The sequence below is a fragment of the Aspergillus saccharolyticus genome, assembly GCF_003184585.1.
Source record: "Aspergillus saccharolyticus JOP 1030-1 unplaced genomic scaffold BP01scaffold_14, whole genome shotgun sequence".
Lineage (NCBI taxonomy): Eukaryota > Fungi > Ascomycota > Eurotiomycetes > Eurotiales > Aspergillaceae > Aspergillus > Aspergillus saccharolyticus.
Window position 1 is genome coordinate 287,347 of NW_020290624.1, and position 24,294 is coordinate 311,640.

Consider the following 24,294-nt stretch of genomic DNA (forward strand, 5'->3'; position numbering starts at 1 on the left):
ACGGAGTTCCGTCATTGTACTGAGTGGCTATAAAGCAAGAAGGCCGCGATGTGAGACGAGAACAATGAGACTGCGGCCCCTGCAGGCGCTTGGGTGAAACACGAAGTTAGTGTCATAGATGCACTACACGTAGTTGACAGATGAGGGTCCTTCAGCATGATTAGCGCTTTGTGATGATAGCGATGATTGCGGGGCTGGCAGAGAGCGATGTTGATGCGATACGCGCCGGCTTAGCGCCGATGCTGCAGATGGGCTGAAGGATGATGTCAGGTCAGCTGACTTTGGAGCTTCCAGGCTCTTTGCAGTCTCACGCTGAAAGCATTCATTTTGTTCCTTTGCATAAAAGCGCCAACATTTGTGCCTGAATCTTGTTTCTCCCAAGATTGGATCTCAAGCCGCCAACCCCCATTCTTCGTCTCCTCCGCGTACCTGGAGAGCGAAAACCCCCATCTGCCATATATTATGCACCCAGCTACACTATTCGTGGTATAATGGTTTTAATCAAGTAGTTGTAAAATTATTGCCATTAATCATTAGAAGCTGATCATTGCCAACAGTACAAGCAAAGCCCAGGGTCACAATGAGCTGGTATCATCGAGAAAAGAAAAGAAACGATAAGAGGAACACGGACACATCAAAGACATAGGGAAAACTAGATGGTGAGATGTTTGACACGGGCATCTACACCCACGTAGTCGTTCGGGGATCCGTCCTTGGCGGGGTCAAATTAGGCTAGACCCGGTCGGAAGCCCACGGAACAATTAAAGGCTGACATGATCATCGCGGACGGCCACCCCTTTAATTTGGAATGCTGGCTACCAAATGATGGACGGGGGAATACAATCGTGGGACGAGGAATGTTGGTCGACTGAACCGGGCGGTCGGGCGGTGGACAAGCAGCGGTCTAGTACTTGAAAATGATGTAACTGCAGGCGCTAGTTAGCACTGGGGTGCGTAATCGGGATCGTGGTAGCGTGGGCGACGTACAGCGCGTGGATAACACCAGGAAGCCAACCCAGGATTGTCAAACAGATGTTGATCAGCAGATCAGCACCGCATCCGCGCTCGAGGAAAACCCCCAGAGGTGGCAGGATGATCGCAAAGATGATCTTGCAGACGTCACTGTCCCCAGACCGTGTTAGCCATGCCACTTTGTTCGACAAGATCGAGGATCACAGGAGCAGCTTGGGCAGAACCCATGTTGGAAAAGAAATCCAGCCCGCTGGCAAGCTTCTCAGGTTGCTAGCGTGGGAAGGTCATTTGCAGGCAGAGGAACTTACGAAGCAGTGAAAGGCATGGTGAACAGGAAGGTCGAGTAATTGTCTTTAGGAAAAGTTGATGTTGGTAGTGATTGATTCAATTGGTATGCGAGGCTTGAAGCCGATGTGAATTGTACGAAGTATCAGGCAAACCGAGACTGAAGAGAGAGAAGAAGAACAAGAGGGAAGGAAGGGGAAAAGGAAGGAGCGGGACCACAGGAGTCTTTTAAATTCTGGGTGGGCAAAAGCAACTGCCCGCTCGCTGGCTAACTCTGCACCGACCACCAAAGGGCGTCACAACAGAATTGGGCCTACCGACTAAAGTCTAGTAGTAAGTTACTAGTTTCTGTGTAAGTAACTAGGTATACTCCGCCAAGAGTCGAAAAGAGATGAGATGATCGTTCTGAGTATGACGGCTTCGTGGGACGTATGCTACGTCATACTTGCTCAGCCTACTGTGGCTGATGCAAAAGCCTCCGTAGATGATTGGTCTTTTAACCCTTCAGGTGAGCATCGTAGCGTCAGTCCATCCAGTCTCTCGCCTCGTATCAATGTCGAGTGCTTCATGGATTCTTAGATTGGTTCCTTCCAAGTTGTTGTCACCCAGTACCTAGTAGTTCTTGAAAAAGTGGCTAGGTAAGGGGCTTGACTGCCTACCGATGAAATGAACCTCGTGATACTATTCACTTTGGAACCTTTATTTTCTGTGGGTTCATATCCCTAAATAAGCAAACCCAACTTCTTGGATCTCTAATTTTGTTGCCTGAACGACGCTTGGCATATCCGCCATCTTTTTCGCCTTCCGCGGTCGGCCGAGGAACTCATTACATGCTCGGCACAGCTAAGCAAAAAAGCACACAGTACATTTGTCTTTCCTGATACCTGCTTCTCCTCGTATAACTAAGCTAAGTAGGTACTTTCTGTACCCGACTCTCCCTTGTTCTAGCACCGGAGATTCGATCATGGGAAGTACCACAATACCTCAAACTTTCGATTGAAACCAGGGTCAGCAAACTAAGGTAGTGGGCCCGACAGCCCTATGGCCATTTCAAGCACGAATCATGACCGGCGAACATAGATGGGAGAACATTTACGGAGTACACTCGCATGAACTGCCGGCTCAAGAGTCCACCCCTTCAGCGTCGTTCTGGCTGCGTGGCTCAGCGCTGTGGCTCAGCTTCCGCTTTCTTCCCTTACCAGAAAAGGGTCCATTCGAAGAGGAACAGGGGTGATATCATTTCATATTCATCTTCTGACACGCGTCATCCAGCCCACATTCTGCGAATGCTTTTAAACGTCATTACCACGTCCCCATGCATCTGATGCCAATGAGAATACACACAGTGTCTACGATCAGTACTTTTGTGACAGCGGAAATACGCCTCGATTGAGAGAGCATTGGCCGTGTCCTGATCACATTCTGATGTATTCTGTGGATGCTGAAGCCATAACCACTATGCAACAACAGGCCCCTGTCACGTCGATCGTCCCGCATATCCAGGGACACAATGTGCGTGAAATTGCTGGCCCGAGTGTTGCATGGACGAACGACACAAAGTCCGCTCCTGCTCCTCGGTATCTTCTTTTCGAGGGGAAAATTATTCCAGAAGCGTCAATGGGAAATGATGTCATAGATACCCCAGATTATGCAAAACCGAACGAAATAAGCTTTCTGCATTTCCAAATCCCTTGTTAAACATGCCCCATGATTGATCCACACAGCCGGCTACCTCAATGTCTAGGATTCATGCACAGGATGGAGTCCCGATTGATTGGCTCACGGGAAAGAGTTTGGTACTGGTGTTGCGATCCGCCGGTCATACTGATGCTGCGGTCTCGGATGTCTCTGGTCAAAAACACCTTAATTGCCTACTCTTGCACAGTTTGCAGACGTTGTCAACTCATGCTGCTGCCAATATATGTGTAGTATGTGGCAGCGGTTATCAATACAAGCGATTCTGGCTGCAAGTATGCCTAAATTCGTAGCCCAGACTGATCAACGTAATTGATACATGTTGTCTTCTCCCTGCGAGTATAGAGTGTGCAGTTTTCGCAGTTATAAGCTGGCGTGAATATTCGGGGACATTCCTCATGTCCAGCCATCTCATGAAATACATATCCCATGTATTTGACGAACTTCAAAGTTATCCGTGCGGAAAGTGTACAGATTCGTTACTAGATGTTGTTCGTGTACTGGCAGTACAGTACCCTCAAGAAGAGAATCGAGATTTCTCTTGTCGCTGACATATCAAGTGATGGAGAAAGACACTCTAATCAGAACCATTGCGCTGAGTTTAGTGTACTGTAAGATATCAGCTTCCTCCCATGAAGATGCAGGCAAAGCGATCCAGATCGCGTCTGGGCGGTGTGCTCTTGAAGTACTCCATAGCTGCCGTCCTCTCCGCTTTAACTTGATTCTATGTTGGATTATCTCAGCAGGCTCAGCCCCTCTGGACATGGAATGGTCGTTCTGGGACTAGCTTCGAGTTATGCATTTATCTGATCCACATAGCCATACACTATTCTCGATTAGAATTATGTGGATATACGTTCATATATGTAGACCAATCAGAGCGTACAGCGCCCAATGCCTCGTAGAGGGTCTGAGAACTACAATCTTCTTAGACGCGTCTCTCTTGTTCTAAGCATACAAATTCACCTTTTCAACCTTATACTCCCTACCTCAAAAAGATATATTTTATCATGTTTAAGACATAATTTTAAATCTGCAAAGCCCGTACTTTTAAGTGCGCCTATTATGAACACGCCACGCCCCCAAAGTCCTTCGTAACAATACCCTGAAATAAGCCCTGCTACGCCTATCCAGTGGCATGTGTTGTTCTCCACCGGCTCTCCTCTTTCCTCTCCTCTATCGGCAGTACTCAAATACCTTACATATAACAGCTTTGAGAAGGTATCATACTACTCTATCAATATCAAAGATGAGGATACAGATCTAAATGAGGATACAGATCTTGAAGATCCAGATTATTCAAATACTAGACCGCAACAGAAACCCTTGACACCCTCGTCGGTATAGATTTAACACTCATAACCGTTGCTGATACAGTAGTCGCAACGGTCGTCGCCCTGGAGCTGCCGACCTATTTCAGTCTCCATAATTTGGCCAATATGGCTCCATTTACGTTGATACGGAAGGTCCTTGGCAGTCAACTCAGCCGTGTCATGCGACCACCATTTCCCCTTCACAGAAGGACGCTATAAAGTCGCCGACTTGCCCCGAAGAGGCCAGTTCCACTGCAGGCGTGGCTGGTCTGCTCGTTGAGCAGCCAGATAGGTGGCTCTCGAAGGAGTCACCGGTTTAGCCCCGCTAGGAATGGTTGCAGCCAAGTTTGTCTCTTCCCCCGCAGAAGTCTCAAGGGTCAACCTGCGGATCCGAGCGCTTGTAGCTGGCCTACTAGCAGTAACAGCAGGAGTTGCCGGAATAGGCTCCTCTGACAGAGCACGAGACACCATAGAAGGAGTTGCAAGCTCCTCAGATGGTGCACGAGATACTGCCACAGGAGTTTCTGGCACTCAGCTTGGGCTACCAGACGAAGGTATTTCCGGGACCTCCTCCGGAGTACTAGACTCCATCCTAGAAGTTCCCGGAACCTCCACCTCAGCACTTCAAAACTGAGTGTGTGTCACCGGAGTCCCGAGGGGGAGATCAAACCCAATGCCTTCACCATCACTGCTTGGACTTCCAGGCCCGATTTGCTCTTCAGAGGCATCAAACAGCGTCAGCTTATCAAACTCCAACACAAAATCGGACAACAAATTACTGTCCTGGGACAGTAATTCATTATCCTCTTCTTCGGAGGAGACTGAATCTTCGCCATCGCTGCTTGAAATATCCAAAAAGCTCGGCGGAATCACAGAAGTCGTTACAGGAGGAGGTGGCAGCGGCGGGATTGTAGACGGAACTGGGGGTCTAAAAAAGATAAAGGTTAGTATCTCTTGATTGTCTGCATAGTCAATCTTCAACGATTCTTACGGCGGGGCCCTGAAACTCGCTCCTGAACGAGTTGTTCCCCATGGAATGATGCGAGCATCTTCCAAGTGTTGCGACTCGTTGCGTGAAATGACTGCTGGGTGCCCAAGCATCCAAATCGTTGTAGGCGTCATGGTGTAACAGAGTTATTCAATGATGTCTGGAAAAGAAAAGAAAGAAAGAAAGAAAGAGGAAGAGAAGCAGAAGACTAGGTAGTATAAATGTTGATATGGCACCTCCTCCTAGCAAATGTCCTATTTGGGAATAGTTATCGTTTCAGCTGCCAGTGAATACAGAACCGCTATATTCTACTGATATTTACCATGCTTTTGTCGCAGCAATGCTACGCAATAAATCTGCTATTTTTCCGAATTTCTGATTGGTCCACATATACCCAGATATAAACCCTGGTGTGATTTGATATGGGGTATATTCAGAGTGCATACACCATGCAAATCTTCGAAGAAAGAAAACAAACTGATAAGGTCTCTGCACCTTGCGATCTACACCCATCACTTTATTGAAATACTGATATCTGATTGGTCCAGATATGTTCAGATATAAGGACCAATATATATCCAGATATAATTGGTCTGCTATCTCTTTCTATCAAAGCTGAAGTTCTCGAGTCCTCTCTATAATGGTTTTCGAGCACGTCCACTCTTGCTCTGAGGTGAAAAACGATCCGGTGATTAGGATTATAATCTTGCAGAGGTAGACGAGCTGGGCTAGTAAATTGTTTACGTTCTGCTGCTGTTCGAATTATTGGAGTCGATGGAGTAAGTAGATTAACTGATATTTATCTATCTGGAATCAACATTAATGCTGATAACTGTTGAGAAGCTGATAATATTGTAGATGTTAGATATACTACAACTTGGTTTAAAGTAACTGCAGTCTGGCCTGATGTACAGATATACTCTAGGTCTACCTGATTAGTACTATAAGCTACGCCTATATTAGACGGGATAGGCGTAATTGGGTATGGTCAAGATTAGTTTAAAGCTTGGCTTTGAGCTGTCTGCAATCTTACTGTATGCTGCTTTGCAATAATCTGAGCTAGACTATTATTATATCGAATCCAAGAAGACTGGGTCTCTCCATGGTATTCTCTATTAGTTTGTTACAAGCTCCGACAGCGCTGATTCTCTCGAGGTTGTTGATTAAGCAAACTCTGTATAAGATGCTTCAATCCGAGGAACAAGTGACTGTAGGAATACGACTAGTTCATGCTTATATTTATCACAGTGCTCCTAGTCTTTGAACGAAATCTGTTCTGGAGCCGACTTTCGATGCATATTCTGATAATCGGTTTAGTGCTTTTGTATGGTTCTAATAGGTAAATAGAATTAATTTAGTATATTTAATTGGTAAGTTTGAAGGTATATACTCAAGTAAGGACGGCATGTAAAGTTTAGATTAGAGGGGGTACAATCTTAAGACCTGTACTTCTATAGTCAATTCTTAGTATATCTTTGATTTTTTTAGGCCTGAAAAATCCTTATAGTTGAATCTAGCGATTGTGCCTGTACAGAAAATGTAGTTCACTGTGGTAGTTGAGTGGTTAAGTAGAGTTGTATACTGGTTGATGTCTTTTTGGTATTTTAGTGCAAAATTCGCTAAGAACATGTTCAATCTGGAATTCTTAGGCGCTTCGCGAAAAAGGCCGTACGGGTGGGTCCAAGCACCTGGGCGCAATCTGATTGATCCACATAAATCTACATAAATTGCTTACTAAGAACGGCGGGTGCATTGAGCGAAGCGCCTGAGCTTGCTGAGGTAAATGTTGGATCTGAATGTCTCGCCGTTGACCGGCAATACTCCTGGCAAAGAAAAAGCTATCAGCTAGTCAAACAGAACGCACTTAGTTGAAGCACCAATGCTGCTTCGATGTCGCTAATGCTCGGATCTACTCCGCGTTCATTACCAGCACGGTTGGTTCATCATCGCCTCAAAGAAAATCGTGTTCCTTCCATCATTCGAAGGTCGGTCGCAAAGACAGCTTCTAGTGCCCGCCCTATAGCCTACACCTGGCTCACACAGACCCCGGGTGCGATTGTGCGTTTTCTTTGCTACTTCCTGAGGTCTTATGAAACTAATCTTCTGACAGACTTCAGACGACGTTCTCGCGAATACACCCTCCACCCTAGAACCTCTCACACAACGCGATTATGTTCCTATTTTCCTCGTTACCTCGGCCTTCGCATCATGGATCGACTTGTCATCTCATACATTCCCTGAACGTTGGGTGAATCAATACTTCTCAGGGTTCACTCAGCCAGTACATTCCATATTCGCGATTGTCGATAAGCTACCTGATAGTCGACCACAAGTGCCGCAGGACAGTCAGATTCCTCGCGCCCAGGAAGCGGACGGAATATCAGTGCTCTTGGTAGACCGGGACAATGTACAGGGTCAACTCGCCGCGCCTCGCCGCCCACGAAGCATGGAGGCCACAGAAGCCGGACTCGTATTCTCGATACCAAGGAGTCATACCCAGGCGACGAATGCAAGATCTCGGAAGCCGCTCCATGAGGTAGGCCTGCGACTTGCAAATACGATCTTCATCAATGGGAAGGAGAACACTCTATTTGGCGCCCGCTGGGTATACGATACTGCAGCGAAGAAATATACTTTAGACAACGCGCTGGATCTATCGAACTGTATCGTCACCTCACCAACAGCAAATGTCAGCGACTCCTTCAAGTTTCCATTACACCCCGTTGGGCAAAGGAGGAGGGTTATATCGAGCATGGGAAACATCCTCCGTCAACTGTCAAAACATACAGATAACCATTCAATGGACCCAATGCCAGCTTCTCTGGAGCTGGAGAAGGATCTCCCTCGCTATATTGCGGAACACAACATTGCCGACCAGAGGGTCTCCGTCTGGGCTTTGATTGAGACTTCCGAGGAGGGCTACACAGCAGGCAAGGGCGCTTCTCAAGAAAGCCTCATTGAGGCGATCCGGAAGGGCGGTAAACTCCACCGAGTGATGAGCGGCGGAGGGGGATGGGGCAAGAAGCAGGGCCTCCTTTCATTAGACCCTGAAACCACTTTCATGGAAACAGGCCAGAAGCACAGGCTGCTGGGGCTAGAAGGGCTATTCAACGCAGACAACGCGAATATCTCGTTTGATTCATCGCCGCCGCCACCGTCGTTCGAAATGCGCGGGTTCGGGGAAGACCTGTCTACGCTCTCGCAGGCTGCGGGATCTGGTGACTATATCCAATTCTTCGTCTCCGTCGAACCCGGTCAGTCGGACTGGGCTGCGCCAGAGACTCAGAGTAATTCCTTTCATTTCGGGGTTGTATCAGACGCGGAGGCTGTCCCTATGCAAAGCGAGACTGCCAAGCAGAAAGACCTTGTGGTGGTGCCTGGCTACTTTGGTGGACTGTCAGAGAAAGCTATAACCTATATGCAGCCTATCGCTGGACAAGGGTCGAATGGTGAGGTGCACGAATCAAGCTCCAAATTCGACATCCCTGGGTGTCGGGTGGCATTGATGCTAGATTAATAGTCTACTCATAGATAGGATCAAGAGTTAGTCATGTACAATTAATGATTAAAGAAGCAGGCACAGATTGAAATAGTGTAAATTGATAAGATTTGTCTTTGTCAATAATGCAGCGCAGCTCCGAGAATAAACCGAGTGGTGCTGATGTTAGTGATCGGGGCAGACGCGGGAAGGCGCCAAGCTGCAGGTCACGTGGCAGCGCAGGTGGTCGGTGAGCCTCTCCGAAGCTACCAGCGTGTTCGCCTCACAAGCCTCCATCTCCGTCTCAGCTCTCCCCCCACGCCTTTGCCCCATCTCATCGCCGTCGACGCAGCCTTCCTCACCCCTGTCATCACTCTACTTGGCTTTCTTTCATAGCTTCATACCACCTATTCAAGTCTAAACGGCCATCTATACCACCAAAATGGCTACTGAACTTTGGTACGTAATCACCCTGGTTGACTCCTTTTCCCCAACACCTCCATGCATAGCTTGTGCGAAAGCGACCAGTCCTGCCTGTCAGTGCTTTTGAACGACTATGCTAATCTGTAATACTTAGTCCCGTCTATGCTGTGAGTTACTCGAAGTCTTCATCGATGATGTACTGAAGCTTGATGGAACGGAGCATTGGGTTCCTCCCAACTGAAGCAACGTCACCTGCACGGATCGACTTAATAGCTGACTTTTCGCCGCGTAGCCCTTCTTCGGTGCGCTGGGTTGCACCTCAGCCATCGTATTCACCTGCTTCGGAGCTGCCTATGGAACTGCCAAGGCTGGTGTCGGTGTTTGCGGCATGGCCGTCCTCAGACCTGACCTGATCGTCAAGAGTATGTTGGAACCTATTTTCCGTACTAGCTGCAGTCGTGGAGAGAACCGATACACCGGCTCTAGCTATATGGGATCGAAATACTGACGGAACATGTGACAGACATTGTCCCCATCGTCATGGCGGGTATCATTGGTATTTACGGATTGGTCGTGTCCGTCCTTATCGCCAACGATCTGAACCAGAAGGTACCTCTCTACACCGGATTCATTCAGCTGGGAGCTGGTCTCGCTGTCGGGCTGGCCGGTCTGGCTGCTGGGTATGTTCATCCTGATTTGCGATACTTGATTAAGAAACTAACTCGTTCCTCCCAAGTTTCGCCATCGGTATTGTGGGTGATGCTGGTGTCCGTGGAACTGCTCAACAGCCCCGTCTTTACGTTGGAATGATTTTGATTCTCATTTTTGCTGAAGTCTTGGGTACGTCCATTGATCCATCCTGCAGCATAATTGTTCCGTCACCGCTAACCACCAATCCTCTTATCAGGTCTGTACGGTCTTATCGTCGCCCTTCTTATGAACTCCCGCTCGAGAATCGACGCCGTCTGCTAAGCGAACGAACCCTATGCTCGCCCGTCGCACGTTCTCTGCGAGACGCGTGCCCAGCGGCGAATGCAACGACGAGATGTGTACAAGAACCCCGCGCAAGCGGTGCCCCGTCGTTCAGGCCTATCGTACCCGTGTTACGAATGATTTATACCGTGAAGCGTGGATTTGATCAAGAAATCGATTCTCAAGAAAATACGATCTCGTTACGTGATGTGTGTGTCTTTGCTGTCGGAAACATTTCTTTGCCGACAAGTGGTGGAGGGAGAAGAAGTCGCTCTGCTTGAGGGGAGTAGTCAGTTGAGACAAGGAACGGATGTTGGATAGTATATCGAATATCCTCTTTTCTCTTCTTCCGATCCCTTCAAGCAGAAAAGAGGGCTCGATATGCTATTGTAGACTATGCGGTGAGGCAGGTGGCGGTTGGGGGCGACTCTGTACTGGTTGGTAGATATTTGAATTCAGTATTGCATGGCTAAAGGTTCTCCTATTTTCCTGTTTCTTGCGCTGCTTATGCTATCAGTTTCCTGTATTCTACGGTTGTCGTGTCTTTGGTACTTGATGAATCAATTGACCTTGACCTTGACCTATTCGAGCTGCCGTCACTCGGGAGAGGCAAAGGAGTAAGTGCGGGCCTGGGAGAGGTCTTTTGTCTGGTAGATTACGCATACCCGGCCTCTAACTCGTTCCTGGTACATGTTGTGTTGCTGGCCGATGTTCTCAGATGTGCGCGTTGCCTCTGCAGGGGGTGCTGTCTTGTGCTAAACCGTAGCAGAAAAGTCGGGATAGGCCTGGTTCTATACCTACGACTATACAATCTTAGCGGCTAAAGCGAAAAAAACAGAAGGTAATATGTCACGTAGTATTGTCTATAAGTGTGTGTTAAGTGGTTGATTGGTTGGTTGAGAGGACGGAGAGGGAGATAAGATGCATGCATAATTTAGAGGGTGAGAGAAAAGGCAAACGGAAAGATATTCACAGAACCAAATAAGTTGCTTCGGGAAAGCTTGGCGGAACACCGGAAATGAAGAAACCGGGCGACAGGTAGGAGGGAAAAAAAGAAAGAAAAAAAAAATGAAATAGGTGCAAAAATGACCACCGCGAACATCCTTCGAGGGTTGTAAAGAGGAGCACAACCCCTTAGGACCTCTCCAACTTGCGCCTCAAAGTTCTCGTCTTCCGCAACAACTTCTTGAACTTGTGCTTCTTCATCTTCAACCGACGACGTCTCTTTGTGCTGAGAGCCTGCATGGGGCCGTTGATGTGGTGACCCTGCTGGTCGATGTAACGGAGCTCCGGGTGCGAGTTGGGGTCCACAACATCGATGTAGGCCTCAACGATCTCCGGCGCCGCACCCTGAGTAATGCCCATGTCCTTGGTAGGCATAAAGGGGCCGGCGTGGGCCTGGTAGGTCTTGCGGCCGTCGGGAAGGGTGGACTCGTGAATGGTCAGCACGGCGGAGTAGCTGCCCGTGGCATTGGATCCCGTCGTCGTGGGCGGGAGGAGCTGCTGCTCGGAGGCGTTCTCGGAGGTGTGGACGGCGACCTCGTCCATGGGGACGGGAGGGGGAGGCGGGTGGAAGGGCCGCAGGCGCTTGGTGAGTTCCTCGATGGAGAGAGTCAGATTCATGGTCTGGGAGGGGTGCTGCAGCTGGCCCTGTTGCTGCTGTTGCTGCATCCTCTCGGTCAATTCCTGCAGGACAGCGTGGTAGTGCTGGTGGTCGTCTTCCGCTTCCATGGAGTTAACGGCGGACGAGAGCGTGGAGATGACATCGTCGACAGCGGGCTTGCGCGCAGTGAAGATGGCGTCGAAGGCTTCAGAGGTGGAAGTTGGGGGCACGCTGGTGGAGACGGAGATGGGACGGTGGATGGAAAAGAAGGAAGCGACCTGGACGTCTGCAGAGCGATAGGAGAAAATGAGTTAGCTTGAGGGCTTGAGCAAAAAGAGTCTTCGCGGGGGTTTGCTTGTTGAAATTCTGGGTTTCCGGAGGCCGGAAGGGGTTCGAAAGCTGGGCTGGCTGGCTTACCATGCGGGAGGAGGTGCTGGGTTGAGGGAACGCTGGGAAGTCGGGAAAATGCCGTCTGCTGCTGTTGCTGTTGCTGCTTGGAGCTGGCGCGGACACTGTCCTTGCCTCTCCGACGGGTCGACTTCCCAGAGTTCACCTCGCACTCAAGTTTCCTCGCGCCATCGCTGGGGTTTGACGACGATGACGAGGAGTAGCGCCGTTGACGCACAGGCTGCGTCGAGCCGGTGAGGTTGTTAGCGGAGGTGGTGAGAGTCTGGCTCGAGGCGCGTGCGACGCCTGAGATGGGAGTAATAGGGGCCCAGGCCGCCCGGCGCAGTGAGGAGGATAGCATTTTGTGTTTGCAAAACGTCGCAGGTCCCAGAAGCTGGGTAAACGAACTTGGCGGATGCGAAAGAGGCGAAACCGAAGTTGAAGTTGATGAGCCGATCATGCGGATCTCGGCTTAGCTCAGCAGACTTTTGCCGGAGTTCCTCAGGCATTCCATGTGACAGGTCATGTGATAACAATGCCTCATTACCGCCGAGGCAGAGAACAAATGATGATTGGTCTGTCGAAAAGCGTTCTATTGATACTTTAGGTTCTAGGAGCTTGATTACTTATGTGGCAGTATCTGTCTATCTCAGAAATTCAATGATGACGATTTCACTTGAAGTTTCTCACGTTAATCATTGCGCCATTCACACCATTGGCCGAGAGAACGTCACTCTTGTAGACAAGGGGTGTAGGAGTAGACTTGTATTATTTGCAGTCTCGATTCAATTGACTCTGAGAGTGTCTTAGTTTTGTTGTGATTGATAATGGAGTTAAAATCAGTTCAATGTACGACCTAATAACCTGAAGACTGCAAGAGGGTATAGAAGTCTTGAAGATGTGCGTAATGCTGTCAATACAATGAAGAAAGCCTGTCCTTGATATGACACTCAAGAAAAGAAAGAAATAGGTACAACGAAGAAAGAGATGGGATCCATAGACCTGTTGAGAATGGTCAACATTTGGAAAAACGGCCAGAAGGAAATCATAAAGTGTTGCTAAGGACGCAGACGCAGACACAGACACAACTATGTGGTATATGGTATCAACCTGCATTAGAAAAAAGATTCAACTAGCCGCTGAATCGAAGACAAGATGCGTGCTTTTTCTCAATAGAGAAGGGCTTGGAAGGAAGGGATCCATGCCAAGCCAGCCAGAGTGAGGTTTAGGCATGGCAAGGAAGTGATTGGCGCTGAGGAATTGCGAACGACACCAAAAAAATTGCTGCCAGGCAATTTGAATAGTGATTGGCGAGATATGGACCCGCGAGTGAAGTTCATTAGAAATTAGTCATGTCCAGGGGAAACCTTAGAGTATTAGGGTGTGCAGGTTCTTCTGGATTATCATGTCCTGTACGGAATCCATGGTAGCTTTTAGTAAAGTGGTATCGGTGGCATTGGTGTAATGGATATAGATCTCGCGGTCCGGTATCCGGTTGATGCCTCGGAAGCGGTCGGCAAAGTATCTTGCGGCTGCATCGAAGTCTGTGTTCGAGCCATTGTAGTCGGGGAAATGATTGGAAACAGGTGAGAGTTGAAGCTTTCCCTTGAACAAATCGATCTTGTTCAGGAAAAGAATGATGGGCTTGCGCTTGAACCACTCTCCGTTCACAAGCGATTCAAATAGCATCATTGCCTCATGCATTTGGTTCTGTGTGCGGAGAATGATTAGAGGTGACCTGTATACTTCACAGCAGGACGACGACTTACGGCATTCTGATCCTCAACAAGGCACTGATCGTAGCCGGATAAAGCAACCATGAACAGCAGGCATTGCACGCCCTCGAAACAGTGGATCCACTTCTTGCGCTCGGACCGTTGTCCACCAACGTCCATCATCCGGAAGTTCATCTGACCAAGCTCGAAAAGTGTTTCCGTTATACCAGTTGTTCGCAACCGAGCTTGTAGCATGTCCTGGTTGTCCGGTAGCCAACCCGGAGTAAAGATCCGGTCGAGGGATTCGAAGAAGCTGGAAAGGGATTAGCTGAGGCGTCCCAACCAAGCCGTGGTCGCTACATACTAATGCAGGTTATCATGGAGCGCGAATTCATGTCCTCGAGCCACTGCCTTCTGGACGCCTGAATCTTCCCACATATCCCTCAAAGCATCCCGGACTTTCATGTCCGAAAAGGCTTCGTCGGAGCCCACATCCGGCTCCAAATTGTCAATGAATTCGCCAAGCGACTGGAAACATGACCCCAAGCGTTAATACTCAGAGTAACCAGACCGGAGCGCCAACGATTACGGGTCATCTTACCTGAGTTGTTTCGAGTTGGAAATCGATGTTCTCCGTTCGCATAATCTCCAATAAAACCTTGAAGGCGATAATCAGATTTGAATAGATTACCGCCCGAGTCTGGATACGTTCATCTTCTGGAAACCCTCCCGAGTGAATGATGCGCATCTGTTTAATGATTGTTGATTTGCCCGACTCTCCCGCACCTAGGCAAGTTTGGTCAGTACCAAGAGCAAATCAACTATGGTGTATATTCCGAGGCATATTTACCGAGAAGAAGAATCTTGATCGTCCTGTCCATCACTTTTTTATCATTTTTCAGCGCCTTCTCTATCCTAACATTTCGTTGAAGGGCTTCTTTATCACCCGCGTCTACGGGCTTCGAGCTCATACAACCCATTTTGAGATCGTAAAATGTGATTTGAGAACACGAGCGAGATATGTCTGCGGACGTCGCGTTAGATGACTGACTCCTGAAGGTGTGACCAAGGTGCGCGCTCAGATTATGGGATCCAAGATTGAATCAGGGATGCGCACAGACAGCAAAAAAGTGGCCAGTAGAATGTGTTTTACTTGAACATGTATCAGGTGCAACCTCGAGCCCAAAGGGGGGTGACGAGCACTGAAATCAAAACCCAAATGCGATGAATTGACTTACACTCAGGAGCAATAAAAGAGCCTGACAGGTAGAGGGGTAGAATCACTGTATGCGCAGCGTGAGCTTAGAGCATGCATCCACTAGCAATCATTGCTGCTTCTGCTGCAAGAGGCGACGGAAAGGTTATACGTACACTGCAGTATCCAGTTTCCGGCCAAATGAATTCTTCTGGTTCGGCACTTCGGGAAAAAGTTCCAGGTGCGCGGGTTTTCAAGTGTCAATTTCGTGCGGCAGTCTCAAGGTGACGGTACTCTCCACCGGGAAAAGTTCGTTGTAACGGCGGCCCGAAAGTACTGAAGCGGATTTGAGGGCAAAAAAGCTGTAAATAAGGCAGCGCGAGTCTGGTTGGCAGAAGCGGGAAATTCGACGGCCACGGCTTCGTACGACTTTAGGTCGAGGTTGTGATAAGCGCAGCAATGAGTGCGGCGCGAAGAGGGACTGAGGAACTCGAGTACGTGCAAGATAAAACGAACCTTTTGTCGATGAGTTCGTTTTGGGTTCGGGGGGTTAAAGGAGAAGGAGAGTTCCAGCTGAACGAAAAGAAGTCGAAGATGATCAGAATCGGAGTCAGCGGAGGAGGGACAGATGCATTACTCCCAAGTCACAGCAGGGAGGAAGGCAAGGTGCGCAGAGTAGATGAGCAAGGTGCCTCCCGGTCGAATCCTCAGAGAATCAGTTTATAGGAGGAATAATTGATGAGAGAAAGAGGGTGAAAAGGTGTTGCGCATTCGGTTTGAATTAAGATATTCAAGCAACACCGAGCGGAGTGGGTCGCAGTGGTTTTGCTAGCAAGGTCGGTCTTGTCGGTGGATATGGGTTCTCGTGGATGCTAAATGGTCCTGACGCCCCGTTTGCAAGATTCGTTACCTAGAGGTGAGAATTGAGATGCTCTGCTCCGTTTGTCCCTGGGGAGAGTGAGCAAGTGAAGCGAGAAAGAAGAAGAGAAAAGAGAGAGAGAGAGAGGGGTGAGGGACTGAGGGAGTGAGGGAGTGTGAGGGTGGTAGTGGTGGTAGCGGTGCTAAAGGGACTTAGCCATAAGTAAGCCCTTATGCATAAGTGTCAGTCATCTAGTAGGTCGTAGTCAAGGAGATCACATGGCGGGCGGAGAGCTAGACTCTTGAGACTAAGTTAGCTTAGGTAGTTGATTCGGTCATGTTAAAGAGTTGAGAGGGGCACCGGCACAGCAATAATACGAGTGGCTCCGGGTGGATGAGGCCTGGATCCACCAGTTGTTTCTTCGCCCGCTCTTAGTCTGGTTTAAGCCGATTGGAGGTAATTGTATGCTTGTAGTATGGAGTCTGCAGTAAGGTATTTTTACCCGGAGGAAACATATATTACGCTGATGGATACAAACCCCGTTTACCATCTATGACCGGTACAGTTTGAGCGAGTGAAATAGTGACCGCTGACTCGAGTCTCTTGGCTTGGAGACCCAGTGCAAGTTTCGCAATTGCAGAATCACCACCTTTGTGTCTCGGCTTGCTACGCCATGGGTCTGCAGAGAACCGCAAAATTACTGTATACGGCAACTGAGATGAACCTCCCTGGTCATGCATCCTTCCCTCTCTTCATACGATCAGAAACAAAGACACTCGCATACCATTCAACTTCGAGCAATTCTATCGATTCTTCGAGCTTGAGTTTCAGACTATCCAGACATAGCTCCTTTCTAAAACTCCACCTACTCGCGCACACGACGCCACGAGGCACGGAAGCACCGCGGTGCCATGCACGGATCGACGTATATTTGCCAGAAAGACCATAGGAGGAAAGTGAACCTTATTTGGCGCATGGTGCAAACCGTGGATGGTGCTGGACACCGCGGGGCAACAAAGAAATCTTTCAACCTAGCTGCCACTAGCGGTTCCATTGATGAATAGTTTCCTTCTCAGCTAAATTGCAGTGCATTCAACCCTGAGGGAGGTTCGGTGTTTGGAGGTTGCTGGGGCTCTTAGCTCTGTCAGCGCATGAGCCCCGTAGATCGGGATGGACCGTGAGATCTCACAGTAGATCGCCTTCCAGCCAGCTCTCGAGAGTCGAGGGACGTTCTACCAGAATTCTGATTTGGCTCAGCGAGACACCAACGACAAGCAAGCTTAGGAGGAGCAGATCATTGTTCGATTTATTCGACAGTGTCTGCAGACTCTAGTCTCTCTATCCAACATTGCAAATATAAGCATTCCTTTGATTAGCTATTCGGTGATGAGAACCTCGATCGAGCAAGAACAATTGAAAAGAGGCTTTGGATTAGCGGGCTAACGAACGGACTTAGGCGCAGTTTCATCTCTCCATCCTTCCAATAACCAGTCATTGAAGCAATTCCCGAACCTATCCGGCGTCATACTATGACCAAGTAGGCAACAGTATCGAGGATAAAGCACGAACCTAGGTTCCAAGTTGATCCAACAACAATCTTCTGAGTTTCAAACTCTATTGCACCAGAGCATGACCTGTCATGGCGAGTCAAGCGAGCTATCCATTAACTTATCCATAGTTAGAAGGTGTATTGTGGCTGACCTGTATAGTGTACGGAGTATAGTGTATATTATGTATACCAAGTAGGGTAACTTATCTTTCAAGGTATTTACATGTGCGAGTCGGTCCCGCCGGCCTTGCAGGCTTCCGGTTTCATCTAGTTCTGCCAAGCAGGGAATAATACGCCGGTGGAGGACGCTAAGGCAGGGGAAGTGATGAGTCAGCAACCGTCGGCATGGACCATGTCAATTCCGTCCCAATCAATTTGCTGAAGACGGCCGGTTGCGGACTCGACAGGTAGCATGGCTTCGAACTGGTAAACATTGCCCATTCCATGCGACCCTTGGGCGGAAGGGTGTGCCATTTCCGGACATATCAAATGCAGAGTGCTCGTAACGAAGAAGGTTCAACGAAGAGAAGATCTACAGGAGTAAATCTCGGGCCTTCACCCCGAATTTGGCATGGGGGAGGTCTATCCAAATACTACTATCCAAATACTACTAACTACCTGGCGAGCGGCAGCATTCGCTCAGCTGCATGGCCCCTAACGGTTCCAAATTTAAAGGCTATGGCCTTACGAGAATGGTTCGAGGTGAGCCTCTCTCTCTCTCAGATGGCTAACCGTGCTTGTGCAAGTGCCACGCTATATCAGACCTTCTATTTATACACAATCACCGCGCGGTCTTCCTGATAGAGCCTTGCTCGATGCATTCAGCAGAGGTTGATGTTCTCTAATTGACTCCGTATTGTGATTGCCAAGGCTTGATGAATTCCCAACTGACCTGCCCTAAGCTCGACATACGTGTACAACTTGTCGACCTTATACCGGCCACTAGTTCAGATCTTATCTAAAACACGTGGGATGGCGATGCCAGTCCGTATAGCGGGCTGCCGCATTCTTAGAGAGATAGTGCAAGGGAGCAGCCGTGAGGAATGAACGAGGTCTCAGAGACATTCCGCAAGTGACATGTTTGCCCATGCTCATGGATGTTTGAGATGACGATCGTATTGTTGGGGTAAGACATCAATTCCACAATCAGGGGCTCATAACAGGGCTGGATGAGGCTTCGTCAAGTTACTATCTTTCGGTTATCGTTGAAACGAAAAGTGCGGACTCCATAGCTTTGACCTCAGGCATAAGTTAACAAACATGAATGCAAACACCAGAACAGATTGATTCTTTCTCTTCTTGGGTGCGATCAATACATCCAGGAGGGTTATAGCAGCGGTAAGTCTAAGGACAGTTCATAGCAGTCAGGACTCGTCAATTGAGACCATGACTGCGGAGTACAAATAACAACTACTTAGTTATCAGGACTTGAAGATGTATGAGAGCAATACATACAGAACATACAAAACATACAGAACATACGGAACCACAATAGAGCGAGACTAAGATGTAACAGTAATTACCGTGTATAGCCCACAGCTTGCCCCCCCCCCCCCCCCGGAACCACGTGCTTCGCGTCGTCTGGTATTGTTGGAGCCTTAATCGGTAGTGGTTTCACCATGGAATGAATGGCTGCTAGTTAGTGAGAGCTTTGCGCTCGTCCCGGGCAGTGACCCCACATCCGGAGCAACCAAAAGGCCTGACAGGACGCACTGAGCTTCACGGCCCATTTTTCTCGTCAATGTTTAGTTAGTTACTTTTCGCTGTTCGATCTCCTGGTAGATACTCCATATACTACCCTCCTTGCATGTTCACAGACCCCGAGTGCTACTAAGCATACTCTATGCTTGAAGAATTTTCTAGTCATCAAAAGGTTGATTAATTCACTTATTGACTGTATCGCCTGACGCTCTCAAGTTGCACACTACATGGTTTCTGTGTTGAGTATTGAGCGTCGCACCATGCCGGACAAGCCTTGCACAACCACAAATCCTTCAAGCCACCCCTTTTTTTTTCCCTGAATTATGCTTAGCCAGCTTTAAACTGTCCTGAACTCCACCAACGGAGAGCCCTCATTTGGGATAACGGGCAGCGTGGCACACCTCAGCCGAATTTCCATGCATGGAAGCATACCCGCCAGAAACCCGGTTCGACCTCGATCATTGGGCGAACGGTTCAGCCCTTCGCGTGGTGAGAAGAAAAGAACTGTCAGTTCAAAAATGCGGTCTGCATCCGGGTTCCACCAATAATGCAAAGCTCTATACTCTGCCAACGGCTGTTGGCCACCGGAAAAGGGAGGGATGTGCGCTTATGATCCTCATCCCTCCGAACGCAAGCAGAAAGGGCACACATCCTTGGTAAACAAACCCCGGACTGCACGGTCAGCTTACACAGTACATTGCATCCTTGGCTCAGGAGATCTTAATCATTTCTGTCGCTAATTATATCCATACTTCAACCAACCAACATGAAGGTGGCATGGTCGTTACGTCGAACGATGAGCTGCCTTTGCTGCGGTGTGTCGGGTGTCGGTGAGGTCCGGTGCGGATGCAGAACATTCTCCAAGCACCCTATCATCGGTAATCCTAATCGACGAACCAAAGTGAAAATAAATTAAATCGAACAAGCGATATGCCGCGGCTTCCCCGTATTCAAAACTTTAATTATATAACTACCAGAGCCGAGAAGACAGGCTCTGTCATTTCTAAGCAGCGTAAGGGATGGTTGTAAAGTGGATATGTGATGACTTTCCTAAGAGGCTATCTTTCCCCAACAGGACTTGAGGGACAACGCAAGCTTCAACATCCCTGGTGTTGATCATAGTTAACGGTGTCGTCTGCCCAGGGGCTGCCGGAACCGCCCAGGCTCAAGGCGGGGGCCGAAGTCTCAGCGAGTAAATCCCGTTGCTGTCGGAATTCAGGTGGAATGGCCATCCGCCAGAGATATGCCTCCGGGCCGTAAGGGCCTGTCAATCCATGCTTCTCTGGGATGTCGCCGAGTGACTCTGAAAGGCAGCTGTCATATCGTTATTCTTAATGGTCAAACACACTCTCTCAGTGAACAAGCTCCGAGTCGGTCAACATTTCAGCTCGTTTCTTTACGTGATGAATCCGGACTGGTGGGATGTTGTGTCCTGACATCGCTTAATCTTCCTACTTGTGGTGCTTTTGGATTGGCACTACTCCGTAGCAAGCGGTCCATTGCCTCCGGTGCCCAGTCCCCACAACATGGGGCACGCCGTCTCTTCATGGCGCGTGAAGTTTCGTCGAGCTATGGCGTGGGCGAACCATGGCTCGGTAGCAAGGATCGATCCGAGATGGCTGCTCTCGAAGGTCTGCAGGACCCGGTTGTGCCTCTGGGGTGTATCTCAAACGAGTCATACGAGGTTGAGAATCTGTCCTTCTCTGAGCCGTAGAATAGACAACGCGCGACGACACTCGGAAAGTTCGTGGGTGATATCGCCCGAATTTAAGCCCATTGTGGTACACTTGCGTGGGCCACGGAGGAAAGATAGTTTGCTTCACTCACTAGGTATTTATCTACTATGTCCGGTACTTTCCAGACTACGGACAACTACCGAAGTGCCGATGCTCCAGCGAGCGAAATTCGACTTATTGGCCCTGCCCAAGTCGAAATTACGAGTGATCAAAGGGGCTCATGCAGGGATAGCTGAGTCATCAGTACAAATCCACTCATGCCAAGGGACACCGTCAACCAACTAAATCAGTGTCTTATTATTATGGGGTTCTGGGGACCTTTCGTCGTCATGTCTCACTGATAAACGATGAAGAAAGTGACAGGCTGACGATTCCCGGCTGGAAAGGGTTTCCTCGCGCTAAACTCTATCTCGAGCTGACTGCATACCTTATTCTTGTTCCTTCGTCATTCAACGTTGGTCGCGCGGCGGGCGGCCAGTGAGATGAGGGGCATGCAGAGCAACTTACTACCCCTGAAGAGGTCAGTCAATCCAGCTTTCATGGAGTTCGACAAGCAAGTGAGGACTAACACCATGTAGCAATAGCAATGAAGGTGCACCACATCTCGAACGATACCTATCAGGCCGTTGGACCCCTGACATCGAAAAGAATCAACTCTACTACGAATCGCCGGACGATCGCAATGATGTCTTGAACCTCCTGAGTGCTCTGTATGGGTACAGAAGCAACTCCTTGCTGGGTGTCATCAGCTTCATTCTCTTCTCCATTCTTTCCTTCTTTGCGGCTGCCTACTACTTTTGGTCCCTGATGCCCTGTATGTTACCGCCTGTTGATTTCGCCACTCTTCATCCGACGGTTTTTCGCTGAAATCCACTGCCAGACGAACCTTCACAACACAGTCCCGTTTCGACTGTCTTGATCACCTAGATCGACATTGATGGTGTCTTCTCTTGCGGCGGATCGTTCTCGCTATACGGTGTGATAATGCCTATTGTTCGATCGGTCATATCTGAAGAATTGTCTTCTAAACACGGCCCGAAGCAGGGACTCACAGGCGTGGCGCGGCCAGGCAAAGAAAGGAACCTCGAGAGCCATGATGCCACCAGGGGTGTCTGATCTTAAAGCTTCGGTTTTGCCAACCGCACCAATCAGCATTCGGACTCGGGCTTTGAGGGATGGTGATGTTCATTCGAAATGTGACTAGTCTCACGAGGCTGTTGCGCACCGCCGGGCGTCCAGTACCTGAACAGATGAACCTCCATGAAGGCCACTCTACGAAGCACCCTCGCTCCTACTTCTCATGTACATACACAAACAAGCTCGAATCGAAAGTCTCTCCATGCAGCATAGTCTCCCCACCGGCCATCAAGTCTGGAACTCAGGTGTTCCTTGACCCAGATAATCGTTCAAAACCAGGGACGATGCAGCATGTTTTCTAGTCTCTTCGATGTCGCGGGGATGACAATGTCCACATCATGGTTCAATCTCGAAAGATAACTTTGATGATTGATCTTTGGACAGCACTTTCTTTCATGGCCAGGACAGTCTGAAACCCAGCACGAATGCTGTTGAGTGGTGGGCAACTAGACTGATTTGTCTACAAATTCTCAACAGACACGTTCACAGGTCGTGTTAACCATGATCCTCAATCATACCTCGGGTTATGTGCTGAACGCGATTGCAATCACGATAAGTCTCTTTTGCATGTGGCTTGACAGATCCGTCACCACTTCAACAAAGCTACTGCGTCCCTTTCGATACAGTACCGGCCGACAGGCCAAATTATGTACATCTCTCATCACTCTTGCATCTGGAGATTACCTGTCGGTATATATGCTACGCAGCTTGTAGATCATGCGGTCTCGGCTTTTGTAGAAAATATCATATTACGGGGTCACCAATGACCATTACCCACTGTTCCTCACAGGAGTCATACCACTTGATGGCCATTCTTCGTCACAACTAGGCTGTCAAAGTCCAGAGGTAATATGAGTATTTCCACCGTCTACCTGCTAGCTGAAGCACTGTCAACGAAAGGCTACTCGGGTGAGCCTCTTCTACTTTGCCTCAGACCTGTTTCGTCAACCGTACCCCCCAGATTATCTGCATAGCATTGAATCATTCGTTGACGCGAAGACCAACCAGATGAACCGTAGCTGATTCATAATTGTGCAACACCGATGGAGTAGAACGGTAAACCAAGCAGGGCGCCCATATTTGCGCCCCTATGCCCGAGAACGTATTTCGACCCCAGCAGGCGAACATCTTCGCTCTCAAGACGCAAACATTCAGATCCACACAAACATGAGCAAACGCACTCAATGACTTGGGCACAGCCTTCTTAGTTGCCCGGGGCGTTCCTCTACCATGAGTGTTTAACTTAGCTCCGAGAAGCGAGCAATATCCGCCGACCAAACCACCGTGGTACTTCATTTGGGTACTCCCCTCCCCGTGAAGGGCCTTGATGCCAGCATCTTAGCCCTCGCTCTGGCCATTGAATCGGAAAACCACCCCTTCCCCCGCCGAAGGGCTTAAATTATTAGCCTTCGGGCTATCGAACCACCGCCTCTCTCCCCGAGGAAGAGGGTTATATCATTAGCCCCCGGGCTATCGAATTCACCACTCCCCTGATGGGGACTTGACTAACCCATGTAATCGGCCATATGTCGGGCTCATTACAGTTGATGGAACCATTTGGCCTAATTCCACAAGCTTCAAAGCATGCACTTGTCTTAGTTATGTATATATAATATAGATAGCTTGTCAGACACGCCCCTATACCCCATGGGAGATGTGGGCACCCTGACATTGACCAGGGCACTGCTTGGGTGCCCCGTGGGCGTTAAGCAATACAACAACAACAACAACCAACTCATTCAGAATACTCTACACCGACCTGTCAACAGTCCACATTCCGTCAGCCCGTCACGAATGACTGAAAAACTCGCTCGGAGCTCACAGCCCTGCAAAATGGCGGGTCCTCCGACTGAAGCAGGGCCACTAGGACGGTGCTCTCCTTTGCGGAGGCCCAGCCAAAGCAGAAAAGAGAAGCATATCAGGTTCTGCAACTCTAGCCCCTCTGTCTTTTGAATGGTGAGATACGGCTCGATACTAAGTCAGAAAAGATGATGTGGTACTAAGGTACTAGGTAGCTGCGCCTCAACAGCGTTTCTGTTCCAGGGCCTGAAACCACACATCCCAGCGGAAATGAAGTTCTGCGCTAGTAGTGTAACAGAAGTATCATTGCATCTTTTAGCTAAAACTCCCTTGCTTGTCGTTTAGAGCATTTCTTTTTTTTTCTTTTTTTTCTTTCCAGAAAAGCTATGGGTTAGAGTGATGTTGCACGAGTATCCAGCTGACCGGACAGGAACGTTTCTATGTAACTATGGTGTATGAACAATGCACGAGGGGCCCTGTGAAGCT

General features: G+C 48.9%; 7 protein-coding genes across 7 annotated transcripts; 3 read left to right on the forward strand and 4 right to left on the reverse strand.

The window, feature by feature from the left end:
* Positions 1–904: 904 nt before the first annotated feature.
* On the reverse strand, positions 905–1,297 carry BP01DRAFT_373786 (YqaE/Pmp3 family membrane protein; the record flags this gene model as incomplete). Its single annotated transcript, XM_025576800.1, has 3 exons — positions 905–926; positions 988–1,122; positions 1,281–1,297. 3 exons carry the CDS (start codon positions 1,295–1,297, stop codon positions 905–907), a joined length of 174 nt encoding a protein of 57 aa, XP_025431500.1.
* A 3,188-nt stretch (positions 1,298–4,485) lies between these two features.
* Positions 4,486–5,533, reverse strand: BP01DRAFT_391679 (uncharacterized protein). The gene is made up of 2 exons (XM_025578097.1): positions 5,257–5,533; positions 4,486–5,193 (listed from the first exon to the last, which is right to left on the reverse strand). Exons 1-2 carry the CDS (start codon positions 5,385–5,387, stop codon positions 4,890–4,892), a joined length of 435 nt encoding a protein of 144 aa, XP_025431501.1. The 5' UTR covers positions 5,388–5,533; the 3' UTR covers positions 4,486–4,889.
* Positions 5,534–7,065: 1,532 nt separating this feature from the next.
* On the forward strand, positions 7,066–8,784 carry BP01DRAFT_318775 (uncharacterized protein). Its single transcript, XM_025572649.1, has 2 exons — positions 7,066–7,311; positions 7,364–8,784. The coding sequence occupies exons 1-2, from the start codon at positions 7,144–7,146 to the stop codon at positions 8,768–8,770; spliced, it is 1,575 nt and encodes a 524-aa protein (XP_025431502.1). The 5' UTR covers positions 7,066–7,143; the 3' UTR covers positions 8,771–8,784.
* A 389-nt stretch (positions 8,785–9,173) lies between these two features.
* On the forward strand, positions 9,174–10,126 carry BP01DRAFT_365590 (H(+)-transporting V0 sector ATPase subunit c; the record flags this gene model as incomplete). The annotated part of the gene is made up of 6 exons (XM_025576366.1): positions 9,174–9,190; positions 9,309–9,321; positions 9,447–9,576; positions 9,678–9,834; positions 9,891–9,994; positions 10,062–10,126. 6 exons carry the CDS (start codon positions 9,174–9,176, stop codon positions 10,124–10,126), a joined length of 486 nt encoding a protein of 161 aa, XP_025431503.1.
* Positions 10,127–10,961: 835 nt separating this feature from the next.
* Positions 10,962–12,548, reverse strand: BP01DRAFT_356571 (mitochondrial 37S ribosomal protein mS38). The gene is made up of 2 exons (XM_025574993.1): positions 12,147–12,548; positions 10,962–12,015 (listed from the first exon to the last, which is right to left on the reverse strand). Exons 1-2 carry the CDS (start codon positions 12,475–12,477, stop codon positions 11,261–11,263), a joined length of 1,086 nt encoding a protein of 361 aa, XP_025431504.1. The 5' UTR covers positions 12,478–12,548; the 3' UTR covers positions 10,962–11,260.
* Positions 12,549–13,358: 810 nt separating this feature from the next.
* On the reverse strand, positions 13,359–14,975 carry BP01DRAFT_43133 (guanine nucleotide-binding protein subunit alpha). The gene is made up of 5 exons (XM_025579846.1): positions 14,682–14,975; positions 14,433–14,617; positions 14,196–14,359; positions 13,886–14,144; positions 13,359–13,826 (listed from the first exon to the last, which is right to left on the reverse strand). The coding sequence occupies exons 1-5, from the start codon at positions 14,809–14,811 to the stop codon at positions 13,485–13,487; spliced, it is 1,080 nt and encodes a 359-aa protein (XP_025431505.1). The 5' UTR covers positions 14,812–14,975; the 3' UTR covers positions 13,359–13,484.
* A 6,280-nt stretch (positions 14,976–21,255) lies between these two features.
* On the forward strand, positions 21,256–21,892 carry BP01DRAFT_43183 (uncharacterized protein). The gene is made up of 2 exons (XM_025579847.1): positions 21,256–21,391; positions 21,450–21,892. The coding sequence occupies exons 1-2, from the start codon at positions 21,354–21,356 to the stop codon at positions 21,736–21,738; spliced, it is 327 nt and encodes a 108-aa protein (XP_025431506.1). The 5' UTR covers positions 21,256–21,353; the 3' UTR covers positions 21,739–21,892.
* Positions 21,893–24,294: the final 2,402 nt, after the last annotated feature.

Coding starts and splice junctions, on each gene's coding strand:
- BP01DRAFT_391679 (XM_025578097.1), bottom strand. CDS start 5,387: ATGACGCCTACAACGATTTGGATGCTTGGGCACCCAGCAGTCATTTCA. Junction 5,194..5,256: donor GCGAGTTTCAGGGCCCCGCC/GTAAGAATCGTT, acceptor TATCTTTTTTAG/ACCCCCAGTTCCGTCTACAA.
- BP01DRAFT_318775 (XM_025572649.1), top strand. CDS start 7,144: ATGTCGCTAATGCTCGGATCTACTCCGCGTTCATTACCAGCACGGTTG. Junction 7,312..7,363: donor CACAGACCCCGGGTGCGATT/GTGCGTTTTCTT, acceptor ATCTTCTGACAG/ACTTCAGACGACGTTCTCGC.
- BP01DRAFT_356571 (XM_025574993.1), bottom strand. CDS start 12,477: ATGCTATCCTCCTCACTGCGCCGGGCGGCCTGGGCCCCTATTACTCCC. Junction 12,016..12,146: donor CCAGCACCTCCTCCCGCATG/GTAAGCCAGCCA, acceptor ATCGCTCTGCAG/ACGTCCAGGTCGCTTCCTTC.
- BP01DRAFT_43133 (XM_025579846.1), bottom strand. CDS start 14,811: ATGGGTTGTATGAGCTCGAAGCCCGTAGACGCGGGTGATAAAGAAGCC. Junction 14,360..14,432: donor TCCAACTCGAAACAACTCAG/GTAAGATGACCC, acceptor TCATGTTTCCAG/TCGCTTGGCGAATTCATTGA. Junction 14,145..14,195: donor CTCCATGATAACCTGCATTA/GTATGTAGCGAC, acceptor ATCCCTTTCCAG/CTTCTTCGAATCCCTCGACC.
- BP01DRAFT_43183 (XM_025579847.1), top strand. CDS start 21,354: ATGAGGGGCATGCAGAGCAACTTACTACCCCTGAAGAG. Junction 21,392..21,449: donor AACTTACTACCCCTGAAGAG/GTCAGTCAATCC, acceptor AACACCATGTAG/CAATAGCAATGAAGGTGCAC.